The 14,239-nt window shown below is 36.9% G+C and overlaps 1 protein-coding gene across 1 annotated transcript in view; it reads left to right on the forward strand.

Moving 5' to 3' along the window:
• Positions 1–14,239, forward strand: part of KDM3B (lysine demethylase 3B) — an 80,231-nt gene that overhangs the window by 12,991 nt on the left and 53,001 nt on the right. The window contains exons 2-7 of the mRNA XM_077138586.1: positions 1,654–1,821; positions 4,098–4,211; positions 5,267–5,372; positions 7,270–7,394; positions 9,107–9,181; positions 11,901–12,500. Of these exons, the coding sequence (XP_076994701.1) occupies positions 1,654–1,821; positions 4,098–4,211; positions 5,267–5,372; positions 7,270–7,394; positions 9,107–9,181; positions 11,901–12,500 (1,188 nt within the window). The remainder of the gene's footprint in view (positions 1–1,653; positions 1,822–4,097; positions 4,212–5,266; positions 5,373–7,269; positions 7,395–9,106; positions 9,182–11,900; positions 12,501–14,239) is intronic.

The raw sequence follows: 14,239 nt of genomic DNA on the forward strand, positions 1-14,239 counted from the left end.
AGATACGTGAGAATACTATTCTTGATCATTAACTTTTTTTAAACAATTCGTTCCGGTTCTTATGCACAAAGAATAAAAATTGTTGCAACTTGACCACAATGACTTATTTCTGTCTTGAGTTCTTGAATTTTAGCTAATATTCTGTATTTGTATGTTAGCATGACTTAGAACTTTATGACTCCTATATTGTTTTTTTAAGTGGGTGGTAAATTAGAACTGCAATGTGGTACCTAGCCTTCAGTCACCAGAGAGCCTTAGCCTTTGGTTTTCTGAGTGACATGCAGTAGAGTACTGTGTCCCTCTAATAAGACTAGAGCTTTTTCTTCAGGAAATGCTTGGTACATCTAGTATTTATAGGTCCTTCTGGTACCTCCACAGTTTTTAGTTAGAAATAGCTGCTGTGGGAACTGTGATATTGTCCTATATCAGTTAGTATTGCTTCTGGGAAGCTTCATGTGACAAATTGCTTATAGAGCCAAGTGGTTGGAGCAGATTTGCTTCCCCAAGTAATTGCTGTATGGTTTCCTTTTGGTCAGTGAGAATTGTGCACCTGACCTTGCTTCCATTTTCAGATTTGCCTTTGGAAAGCTCAGAGCTAAATATGTGTCACTCAGGCATAGCAGCTGTATAGATCCTTATTTCCTTTTTTCACTTTGATAGTAGCTTCCTGTTGTAGATTACTTTTCTTGAGACTGATTTTTTAATTTATAGTTTCCCATTTTATTGCATCTGTTTCCCAAAAGTCAAATAAAATTCTTTGAAGATAAAGTACGATAGTAGTAATAAATACTCATGGCCTTTTTTTGTGTGTGACCGGTTATATGTCAGGCACCAGATCGACAAATCTGTTCTGAGTTGTAATGCCTATATACACAAGCCTTGCTCATCATGCTGTGTTGAATCATGTCAGAAGTCAAAGTTTATGGAAACAGCCAAATCTAAGCATAATATTTATTAGAAAAGCGTAGCTTCATTTAGCATGAATCACTTTTTAAAAAATTCTTTGTAATGTCTACTTAAGTATATCTCAAAAAGTGGACTGTCTCTTCAGGGAAGGAATCAAGGCATTGTTGTGACTACAACATGCCTCGGCTGGCAGATATGAATGAGATCACTGCTGGCAGTGGCACTTAAAAAAATCCACAAGGAAGAGTGGGAGGGCAACTTATTTTTTCAGTGTTTATCCTTTTGAATTTTGTATCGTGTGCATACATCACCAGTTCAAAATAATTAATAAAAGTCCACAGTTATTTTCAGTAGAAGTGTAAAAAAAATTCTCTTCCTATTAGACTGTGAGTTTCTTGAGACCAGGAAGCGTGCCAGATTCATAACACTACATGGTAGGCTCCCAGCTAGTGTGTGTAGATGAATTGGAAACTAAGTTACAAATTTTAGTAGGGACACAGCTAAAATGGCTACAGATAACTCTTGTCCCTTTTACCTCTGTTCCCCCTTTTCACAGCAGGCCTAAGAACCAGCTTCCTGGCTCTTTGAAGTAGGATCAGTTTATATTAAAATCCGTTAAAAGACCTTAAAAACAAGTTAGTAGACTTTTTCCTGGTCAGTTCAAAACAATATTATGTTTGTTTATAAATTATAATCTTGGATTTTTCTAAATGTGACTTTTAAAATCCCTTTTTTCTCTCTGTGCAGATCTTTGTAGAATTTGATGGCTGTAACTGGAAGCAGCACTCCTGGGTTAAAGTTCATGCTGAAGAAGTTATTGTGCTTCTGCTTGAAGGGTCGCTCGTATGGGCGCCCCGGAAGGACCCAGTCCTTCTCCAGGGCACTCGAGTCTCAATTGCACAGTGGCCAGCTCTGGTGAGTGGCTTTTTTTTTTTTTGGTAGGACCAGATTTGAATTTTACACCTATACTATACCTATAATATTTATCCAATAACTGAACTGTTTAGAATTCCCAAAAATGACATGCCTTGTTCCCTAACATGCTTTATTTATTTGTTTGTTTATTTTTTGAATGGGCAGGTACTAGGAATCGAACCCAGGTCTCTGGCATGGCAGGCAAGAACTCTGCCTGCTGAGCCACCATGGCCTACCCCCTTACACACTTTTATTCTGAAGTTATCAAAGCCAAAATTGGGAGAGATTTTCTTTCCAATGCCCTCTGAAACTTTTTTTTGCATGGGCAGACATCGGGAATCAAACCCGGTCTCAGGCATGGCAAGGGAGAATTTTGCCACAGAACTACTGTCATACCACCTTCTTCTGGAACTTTTAATATTACATAATATTTGATATTTTTTGTCTCTAAAGAATTGTTTCACCTTTAGTCTTTTCTCATAGTAAGGTTTTGAAATAATGTTTGCAATACTTAAGGTTTTTACTTTAATGATCAAGTTTTTTATGAAGCGAGACAAAATAGTGTTATCAAATTTAATTCTCAGAATAGTCATTTGTTTCTATCTATCCTGTTAGCAAAGTCTAGGGATAAATGGAAACATTTTTAAAAATTGACTTCTCCTAACCAAATTAAATAAATAATATTTTAAACATATTTTTAACCTATTGATTGTACATATTACCACTGTCTTCTTTTGTTGTTTTTAAGGCAACTTTTAGAAGAAACTCTTTTATAAACAAATTTGGGGCCCCTGGGTGACTTTTATGAAATAGTGTTCTAGTTTGCTAGCTGCTGGAATGCAACACACCAGAGATGGATTGGCTTTCAATAAAAGGGGATTTATTTAGTTAATGTATCTTCAGAGGAAAGGCAGCTAACTTTCAACTGAGGTTCTTTCTTACGTGGGAAGGCACAGGGTGATCTCTGCTGGCCTTCTCTCCAGGCCTCTGGGTTCCAACAACTTTCCCCGGGGTGATTCCTTTCTGCATCTACAAAGGCCTGGGGCTGAGCTGCAAGTGCTGAGGTGAGGTATGCTGAGCTGCTTGGGCTGTGCTGCGTTGAGCTCTCTCATTTAAACACCAACAAATTAAATCAAGCATCATTCATTGCAGTAGGCACACCTCCTAGCTGACTGCAGATGTAATCAGCAACAGATGAGGTTCACATGTCATTGGCTCATGTCCACAGAAGTAGAACTAGGCACCTTCACTTAGCCAAGTTGATACCTAAATCTAGCTACCACAAATAGTAACATGAATATATATATGCCATATATATGCCAGTGATTATTTCAGAAATCTCAAAGATTTCAGGAGCTCTAGGTATGATAAAGTTTCACTTAAATTATCATGGTAACATATATAAGGCAGAATTTCCCTTGTTAACCATTTTTAAGTGTATAATTCTGTGGCATTAATTACACTCAAAATATTGTGCTACCATCACCACTGTCCATTACCAAAACTTTTTCATTATCCCAAACAAAAACTTTGTACCCATTAAGGAACAACTCCCATTTCACCTCTACCCCCTAGCCACTGGTAACCTGTAATCTCCTTTCTGTGTCTGTGAATTTTCTTAATCTAGATATTTCATGTAGGTGGGATCATACAATATTTGCCTTTTTGTGTCTGGCTTATGTTAGTGAATTTAATATTTTCAAGGTTCATCCAAGCTGTAGCATGTATTAGAACCTCATTCCTTTTTATGGTTGAGTAATATTTCATTGTATGTATATACCACATTTGTTTTGCATTTATTTGTTGAGGGACACTTGTTGTTTCTACTTTTGGCTACTGTTGAATATTGCTCCTGTGAATATTGGTGTACAGTGAGCTCTTTGAGCCCCTGGTTTCAATTTTTGGGGGGTGTATACCTAGAAGTGAAATTATCAGGGAAGGTTAACTCTTTATTCTGAGAATTTACTATAATTTAGCCCCCCGAAAAGGCAAGATTTGACAGATCCCTAGGGAGAATTGAGGGATTTCTCATTCCTCTTGTCCATAAATAAGAGTTTTGAGTTGACTTTCTGCTCTATTTTGCTTCCTCTGATTATTTGAGGAGCAGATGCTTGGTTGGGAATGCTTCCAAGGACTTATGCTTTAGCTCATCTGTATTTATTGGAGTGAGAGAGATATTAATAATGGATATTTTCTTTGAAGTTAGAGATTCGGTTGAATTGGAATTTATTTTCTTTTCCAAGTTCTAATCAATTTCTTGTCATTGTACTTCACAGACTTTCACTCCCCTAGTAGATAAACTGGGTTTGGGTTCTGTGGTTCCAGTTGAATACCTTCTGGATCGAGAACTTCGTTTCCTGTCAGATGCTAATGGATTGCATCTGTTCCAGGTACTTAAATTTTGCTGTTGCCCAGAGCCTATTATTTCTTTTCTTGTTAATTTCTTTATTGATATAAATATGGGTATTTCCCCCCTTTCTTTTAACATTGAAGCAGGCACTTCTTCCATTAATTCCCACATACCTTTTAAGTTTGGGTGATCCCTTGAAAAATAACATTTGGTGTCTGAGACTTCTTTCCTCTTCTACACACCCTCACCCCACATCAAAACCACCCAGTACTTAAGTCCACAATTCTAAGATCCCCTCAGAAGAGGTGGCTTCCCTGAGGTGGCTGTATCTGTAACTTGAGTCTGAGGCAAGGTAGACTGGGAGTTTGGACTGGTTCCAAGCAGCATGAAAGATTTAAGAGCTTAGATACATCTTTAGTTAGATGGAAAAGGAATAAGTTAGTAGTTTAAACAAAATAGCATCTGGATTGGAGTTTCAGAATTTAAGGAAGCTAGAAGGTTGAAATTATTTTATTTAATGAGATATTTCTCATTTGTAGGATTGCTATCTGAAAGCTAAAAGTGGAAGACTTTAAAGAGTTTTTTTTGCTATTTTGCTGAGACAGTCAAGAGCAGTATTTCCTAACCTGTGTTTTTATGGAATATTAATGATGATTTCTTTGTTGATATGTCTTCCTCCCTCATGAAGCCTCACTCCCTCTCAAACCTTGCTTTATTCATCTTTATAGTCCTAATGCTTGTGTTAGAGTAGGTATTCTGGATAAATACCAAATAAAACAAGAAAATTTACACAGGATAAAATGTTTTGTGTCAGTTAAATAGGGAAATACTGCCCTAAACAGGTTTCTTTCCTACATGACTTCATAGAGCCTTTAATATTCTATCATGTATAAAAAGATATAGCATATATTTTCTAACCTAGTTAATCTTAGTGTCCTTAGTTTTTGCAGAGCCCTTCATAACACCAAAGTTCACAGAACATTCTTTTGCAAATACTGATATAGAGCTCCTCAGGGGTATGGTTTTTCTCATCAGGTTAGATGCTTTTGCTAGTCATCTTAATATTCAGTTGTTTTCTTCTTTTATCTCTACCAGATGGGAACAGATAGCCAAAACCAGATTCTTTTGGAACACGCTGCACTGAGAGAAACAGTTAATGCTTTGATCAGTGACCAAAAGCTACAAGAGATATTCAGTCGAGGTAAGAACAGGTAGTCTTCTGTCCTTTAACTCTGAATCAAATATCTGGGCAATAATGAGAGTGATAGAATGGGACACCATGCAACTCTATACATTTGAACTAATCTTCCTTTTGTGGGTAGAGTCAAGAATTTATTTCCAGTTAGCTGTATCTCTAGAATGGACTGGGAAAATAGGATCTCATTCAGACCAGTATTTCCTCTTCATCCTATATTTTATAATAAACAGTTTTGTTATTAAGGATTACATGTACTATATGCAATGCTAAGGCATTGGGGATATAGCCATGAGCTAGAAAATCTCTTCCTTTCTTAAATTTACTATCTATAAGGTTCTCAAGGACCAAAGGCTGTGAACACCAACCAATAACAACTTAGAGTTCAAAGTGTATTTTGATAAAGCAATTTGTCTGTAGGCTCATTCATATTAACAGCCTGTTCAGCGTGTTATTTTTTTTTTGACTTTTTAAATTGTATAATAATATATATACACAGCAAAGAAAGAAAAAAGCGATAGTTTTCAAAGCACTTTTCAACAAGTAGTTACAGGACAGATCCCAGAGCTTAATCATGGGCTGTCATACAGTATGTTATTTTTATTATTATTTTTTGTATGCTGTATGGCAGGGTCACATTTCATTTTTTTTCCATGTGACTATCCTATTATTGCAGCATTTGTTGAATTTTTTTGTTTTGTTTTTTCTTTCTTTCTTTGCTTTCTTGTTTGTTTTGGGAAAGTACATGGGCCAGGAACTGAACCTGGGTCTCTCACATGGCAGACAAGAATTCTACCACTGAACTACCATTGCATCCCCACAGCATGTTATTTTTGAGAAAACCAAAAAATTAATAGCTTTTTCCAGTTCAGATGCAAGTTTCTTCCAAGATTCTCCATAAAGGGGAGACTGTTACTTCCTTATCCTTCCCTTCATGTTGCATGTGTACTCCCTTCCTTTCTGGACCTTAATGATCATCATGATTTTTGGTGGAATATATTCTTTGTTTCTGTTTTGTCAGAATAAATTTAAACAGGTAAAGGTAGAAAAACTAACTTGGAAAAGGAGGATCTCAGGATAAAATCATATTTAATAATCAAGGGAAGGCATGGAGGAAGAGAGAATATGAGGAAAAATTGGTAAGGGGAGCAAAGAAAGTTGAGTGGGCCGAATGAGAAGTGGAATAGATGTGAGTGCATTTAGAAAAATTAAGGAAACATAATTATAGCTCTGGGAGAGAATAAAGTAATGATTTAGCTATATAATCTCAGGTATATTAAGATATACTGGAGAGAAAAATTGTCCCTCATAGAGGTCCCGCTGAAATTGCAGGGTGACATTACCTGTTGATAAAGTAATAACTTTGAAGCTCTGTTTTCTTAGGAACACAGATGCTTTATTTGTTCAGACGATTACTACACAAAGGCTAGAAACCTCATAAATGGAATTCTCAACCCTCTGTTACTGAAAGTCAAATAGCAGAGTATAAATGGTTATCCATCATTCCTGTGATCACTTAACAATACATTGGGTTTAGTGGCCTCTCCCTTTATTCATGCATACATCAGGTATCTGTTTCCATGCTACCTTTAGTTTTAGACTTTCTGTTCCCTTCCGTTATTACTTTCAGAATTAGAAGATGGAGACAAGGTGGAATCAGGGGAGATCCTAAGGAATCTCCAAATGAATGAAGAGTTTACAAAGGTCACTGGACAAAACTATGTGTTGTTTTAGATTACTGAGTATGGTAAATGTAGAACTGCTCATTTATTCAACTCTGTATAATGGGAATGAAGGTGCCAGATCTTTACAGCAAATGTTTTTCCTTTTGCTTTTAGACTTAATCATGAGATACAGCTCCCTCGGCCAAAAATACTCATTACTGACTATTTTTTTTCTTTAGGTCCCTACAGTGTTCAAGGCCACAGGGTCAAAGTATACCAACCAGAGGGGGAAGAAGGTTGGCTCTGTGGTATTGTAAGCCATCAAGATTCCATCACCCGTCTTATGGAGGTGTCTGTAACTGAGGTGGGGGTCTGCGTAACTTTGTTTAAGGTCCACCCATACCCTTACAGAGGAAAGTATAGAGAAAGGGACCACTTATCCACCTGTAAGAAAACTGCTTTTATCACTTGATGGCTGTTATGACCTTGAGAAAGGCAGTTCAACTTCTTAATCTCGGTTTTTTAGTCTGTAAATTAGAGGTAATTGTGTAAACTCCCACTGACCTCACAGCACTTTTTCAGGGACTTAGAGATAATGTATTTGAAAGTACTTTGAAATCTGTAAAACAAATATAAATGTAAGGTGGTATTATTATTTTATCTCATATTCATAAAGATTAGTAGTTAAAAATTAGTCAGCATTTACTTCTATAATACTTCTGCTACTCTCCTTTAGATACTGAGAAATGAATTGTTTCTAATAGAACAGAAAAAACATGGTATCTAAGCATACCTTGAGAAGTGATTAGGAGTAACTAGATGAGTATTTTGAGGGAAACAAATAGGTATTTATGACATCTTTGAATTGATCTCTGATTTTCTCTTAGCAGTCATATGTAATATAAGTGCTTTTATTTTTTTTTTTAGTTTTTAAAAATTAAAGTAATAAATCTTCATGAAAAGAATTTCAAACAATAAATATGTATATAAAGGAGCTGTTGAAAGCCACTCCTTCCCCTAGGCAGTTAACCTAGGGTAACCACTACTAGCAATTTGGTATGAATCTCATATTCTTCCAGATATCTTCTGTGTGTATGTATATATGTGTGTGTGTGTAGGCATATATAACAATATTTATATATATTAATATATAATACCTATTTACATGATATATAATTATATAAATCACGCTTTAGTAATAAGTGGTATTTATTTATAGATACAAATAGTACTGTAATTTACCTTTTTACTTAACTGACATTATAAACATCTTTCTGTCTAAGTGTATGTAGAAATCTGCCTTATCCTTTTTTAAATGGTTGTATAATATTCCTGTGAAAGAATGCACTATAACTAATGTAATGTAAACTTGATAGACATGTAAATCATTGACAATATTTTCACTAATTAATATAATGCTACTATGGACATTCTTTTTTTTTTTTACACGGGCAGGCACTGGGAATCGAACCCGGGTCCTCAGGCATGGCAGGCAAGCACTCTTACCTGCTGAGCTACCGTGGCCTGCCCAACTATGGACATTCTTGAATAAAGATCATTGTATATACCATTTCTCATATTACAATAAATGCCTAGATAATTAATTACTAGGTCAAAAAAAAGGATATATACTTTAAATTTTATACTTTCTGTCAAATTCGCCCCCTTCCCCCCAAAAAAGTCTTTATGCTTTAAAAATAGTAGAGTGATGTTTTTAGTGACTGTTAGTTCTGAAGGTTTTTGGTTTCTAGAATGCACAGATTTAGGAAGGTTTTAGCACTAAAAAATTTTAAATTGTCATCCCTAAATGGAGGTACTTGGGCATTGAACTCATTTCTTTGATTCACTCATTACCAAAATAATTTGAGTGCTTATTATATTCCAGATCTCGTTTTGGGTGTTGTTATTATTATAGCAATGAAAGAAACAAAGCTCATGGAGCTTTCATACTAGTAGGGGAGTAGAGACAAATAAAGAGACAGTTATATAGATTAGAAAAATACGTAATTGTGTCTTTGTTGGACAAGGTTTTTTCTCCCCTTTTTCATATTCTCTGCTATCCTTTTGCCTCCTTAGAGTGGTGAGATCAAGTCGGTTGATCCCAGACTGATCCATGTGATGCTGATGGACAACTCAACACCTCAGAGCGAGGTACAGTAAGGGGCTGAGTCTCTTGAGTAGATTCACGAGCTTGCATTTTCTTGTTATGTAGATTCCTTATGTGTGTGTTACCCATTGTGTTTTTGCTCTTGCCGCTAGCCACTGTACATTTCTTGTTCTCTCCACAATCTGTCTGGTTAAGGGATGATAGTCTCAAGAAAAAAGAGACATGATCTGAGCAAACCCTATTAATTGTGACTATGTACCCTAGTAGTTTTGAAATCCAAGACCTAACTCTTCTTGTTTCCCTGAGAACAGGTATGTTTGAAAGATTCAGTAGACAGTTAAAGCTGTAATAAGCAGTGGTAGTACTCATGACTTACCCGGTAAAAATAAATGGAGGAGAAGCTACATCTGCTTTTTCTTTCCATTAGGTGATAGTGAGCTCCAAGGGAGTCTGAAATTCTGTATTCCCAAGAAGAATCAAATTTTCTGGCAGGTACTAGTTCAGTGCTCAGCACACAGTGGATTACTCCATAATTATTGTGAACCAGGTCAACTCTTGGTTCATACGGAATTATCATAGCAAAAAACAAAAAAAAATAAAGTACATTATCAACCAGTATCCGAACCAATCAAGGAATCCTGGTGAATTAAAGCCACCTATCCACATATTCTTCATAGTATCTTAACATTTCTGTGACACTGCTGTTCTTCTCCTATATACAGTCTTTCCTCATCTTCTTTATCCAGTCATCCTTGACTTAATAAAACAAGGTCAGAGTAGGAATAGAAGAATCAGGTTAAATTTAATGACTCTTTCCTACTCTATTACATTACCACCTATACAATAAGTCACTTAAGTTGTGTTTACATGGCTGAAAACGTCTGTTACTATGATGATATATTGGACCTCTTTTTTATTCCCTTCCTTATTTCATTCATTTATTCAGTACCTGTTATGTGCTAGGTACTCCTCAGCTGGCCAGATATAGCTGAAGAATACTGGTCTTGGTGTTCTACACTGCTAATATAAGAATAGCTCATCATAATAGGGACATACATATAAGTTGTTTAGGGAATGGTAAGAGGTTGCCATGAACCAAGTTCTGCAAGTTGACTGGATAAGTTAGAGGTGAGTTTTCAGCAGCAGATGTTTGTTCAGATGTTTGTTCAGCTTTGCTGTGATGTGACTATCTTCTTGGCTAGCAAAGTACAATTCTTTTGACAGTTCCACCAAGTTTTAGAGTAACCCTTCTTAGAGGTCCATAATCACCTCATTTCCTTTAAGCGTGAGTGTGGGTGAGTGAGCAAGAAAGAAAGGAGAGATTTTACTGATCATATTTCCATAGTTCACAACTCTGAAAACTGGGTGGTAGTAGAAGTTGGAAAAGGATAAAAACAGTTTTAGAAGGACCAAATGAAAACAATGCTTAGCAAAACAGAAATAGTGGGCAGGCCATGGTGGCTAAGCAGGCAAGAGTTCCAGGTACAATCCCGGTGCCTGCCCATATGGAAAAAAAAAATAGTTCTTGTGTGAAATATCTAGAAACTTAGGTACTGTTTCCCCCAATTTACAGGGGAAACAGAAGTAAATCTTGACCTTTGGTTAAGAGTTACAGAAGGAATTTAAAGAAACAATGGAAACGGAGGTAGCAGAAAATAGAAAAATATGGCAACTAGAACTGGCAAGAAGAAATATAAAACATGAAAAAATTTCAGTTACAGCAACTATAATAATTACAATAAAGTCATAGATCTATATGAAGGATCTATATATATTCAAGGGCAATAAATAATTAATTAAGTTGATAAATATTAATGGCTAAATAACTGTATGTTATTAGTTTATTATCATCCCAACACATGATATCTGAATAAAGTCAGATAGAATACTTGCTTCTATCCAAGATTCTCAAAAAAATCTCAGCTGCATTCCCTCCTGCCTGCCCTTCATCATCCTCCAGGAGGGAGTTTATTCAGAGATGGGAATTGTCCCTTCTAATCCTCAATCATCTTACGTTGTCTTGCCTCTCAAATAAGGCACAAGTACGATTTCATGAGATCTCCTGCAGTTACTGGAAGAGATAATAGATTTCACTGCTTGGCCTCAGGTAGCCTGCTTTATTTCCTTCCCTCGGACTAATGCTTTGGAATAAGGTCTGGAGAGTGTTTGAATCTTTATAGTGTCTATGAGAGCAATTCAAACCTGACTCTGCTAGGCTCTCTTTTCCTAGACTTCACAGACTCACAATGTTGGTTTCCTATTGTTAAGTTGTCACCAGTCCTTAGTGACTTGTGAATAGAGGCGATAATTGTATTTCAATACTTGAAATGCAAGCTTCTGTCAAACAAGGAGATGAATATGTAAAAAAAGGGAGTATGTGAAAAAAAGGGATCAGGAGGCAAATGATCTTCCAGCCTAGAAACTTTAGATTTTTCTGCTTTGGCAGTCTGTTCTGTACAAGAAATTGCACAGATTTTTAAAACCCTTTAAAGTCCATTTGAGGAAGTATACATTTTATTTAGAGGAAGATTTGTTATGTGAGTTAATCTTTAGTAACCATTATCTTAAATGTGTGTGTAAACTGAGTCACAGAAAGATTGGAGCTTTTTGGCAAAGGGAATGTCTTAGAGCTGGCATTGGAACTTGGCAATATGTGCCTGCTTTGATTGTCTGCTTCTAGAGATGGGAAAGAGCTAATGGTTTATGGTTTTCACAGGATGGAAGGTCCCTTGTAATAAATCTTTTTTGAATTTTGTTTTGTAGGGGGGTACGTTAAAAGCAGTAAAATCTTCCAAAGGAAAGAAGAAGAGAGAGAGCATAGAGGGGAAAGATGGCCGGAGGAGGAAAAGTGCTTCGGACTCTGGGTGTGACCCTGCATCAAAGAAATTAAAAGGAGACAGGGGTGAAGTAGACAGTAATGGGAGCGATGGAGGTGAGGCCAGCCGAGGGCCCTGGAAAGGAGGGAATGCCAGTGGAGAGCCAGGGCTGGATCAGAGGTCCAAACAGCCACCGTCTCCATTTGTCCCCCAGATTAATCGCAACATTCGCTTTGCCACTTACACCAAAGAAAATGGCAGGACTCTGGTGGTACAGGATGAGCCTGTAGGTGGGGACACACCTGTACCTTTCACTCAATATTCTACAGCCACAGGTCAGACACCTTTGGCCCCAGAGATGGGTGGAGCCGAAAACAAAGAGGCAGGAAAAACACTGGAACAAGTTGGTCAGGGTATGGTGGCTTCAGCAGCTGTGGTCACTGCCGCCAGCTCCACCCCAACCACGGTGAGGATCTCAGACACTGGCCTTGCAGCAGGGACTGGGCCGGAAAAACAGAAAGGCAGCCGGTCGCAGGCCTCGGGAGAGGTGAGTTGCTACAGGGACAGATATGCAAGATTTGGGTTCATTCTTTCATCCTCCTTTGTGGTTAACACATTAGAGAGCATCTCAAATGCATCCGGGAAGGAGTGTTTTTAAGATGCATTTAAATTCTACGCTGTGGATAGATAGACCTTTACTGCTTGATGAGGTGACACTTTTCTCATTGGACACGTGTATATTTTAATAACTTTAACACCTCTTAAAAGTTACTTGAACAGTTGGACTAATCAAAAACTGATTATATAACCCAATTTAATGAGATGTTAAAATAGATCTGGTGAGGAATCTTTTTAATTCAGTTATTTAGTTCACATAGTGGTTAAAGCTCTACCAGGCCTGTGAGAGGCAAGGTTAATGAATTTTAGAGTATTGGTAATAGTGAACACTATAATTAAAGCTATATACAAGCTACCATCACCAGCCCCTGTTCTCGGTTCATCATTTCTATATTTTCCCTTGAGGCTGGGCATCTTTCCATGATTTGATATGAGCATAAAAGTTTTTCCCCCCACTTCATTTTTTAGACCTTTCATGGAGAAGTTGATGGAATTAATCACAGTAGTTGATGGGGTTTATCTAATATGCTTATACTGTTGCTAAATGGAACTTTTGTTAAATTCAAGTTCAGTTGACTTCCAATCCAAATTTAAAGAGTATCAAAGTCAGGCGGAGTGCAAGGGTAGTTCAGTGGTAGAATTCTTGCCTGCCGTGTGGGAAACCTGGGTTTAATTCCAGGCCCATGCACTTCTATAACAAATAGACCAACAAATGAAAAGTCAAACAAACGAGAATCCAGCAAATGGTGCTGCAATAAGGGGATACTCAAATGGAAAAAGAATTAAATATGACCTGCACCATACAGCAGCATACCAAAAAAAAAAAAAAGTTATCAAAGTCAGTTATATAGTCCTTTTGACTCTTACTTTGATCACCAAATAATGATTTATGATGCTAGTCCTTTTTTTTTCCACACTGGCTGTTAACTAGAGCTGGAATATGAAATACTAAGAAGAAATGCTTAATGATTTTTTAAATTATGAATAGGAAACTACTGTGTGCTAAGTACTGTATATTATAAAGAAACGAAACCCCTCTTTGACGGAGCTCACATCCTAAAGTACTTTTTAGGTATAATAGTGCCAGATAAAACATGGCATATACATTTCATCGGACTTCTTCCCCTCCCCAATAAATGCAATACCTGTTAATCCCTAGTGTACAGGGATAGGGAAGGGGGTGAAATATCAAAGCAGAAAGAAAGTCTGTAAAGACAAATTTCATACCGTTCATGGTTTGTCCTCTGTTAATCAACCAACATTCCCAAGAGAACTGGGTAAGGCTCTTATAGGGATTGCCAATGTTTGTAAGTGATCATAAATTATTTAAAATTGACTCCGTGTCAAGGCAGTGTTGATACAAATGGAAGTTACAAAATAGACAAAATTTTGCATGCTATAAGAAGAGAGCCACTGAATGCTGCTATTTTCTGAGTAGCAAAAGCTGAATAGATGAGCTGTGGACTCAAAGGACATTTTCCAAATAGGTTGGAGAAATTTCTGTGACTGTATTGGTCATTGTGCTGTTTCAGCCTAGTGTTCTCTAGGGGTGTGACTTAAAAGTACAAAAGTGGATGTTTTCATTATGATGCCAAATTAAAATGGGGACATAGCCGCCAGAAAACTTCTTGCCCTAAAAACTGAGTTGAAATCAAATTGCTACCACTT

The sequence above is a fragment of the Tamandua tetradactyla genome, chromosome 20 (assembly GCF_023851605.1).
Source record: "Tamandua tetradactyla isolate mTamTet1 chromosome 20, mTamTet1.pri, whole genome shotgun sequence".
In the NCBI taxonomy this organism is placed as follows: domain Eukaryota; kingdom Metazoa; phylum Chordata; class Mammalia; order Pilosa; family Myrmecophagidae; genus Tamandua; species Tamandua tetradactyla.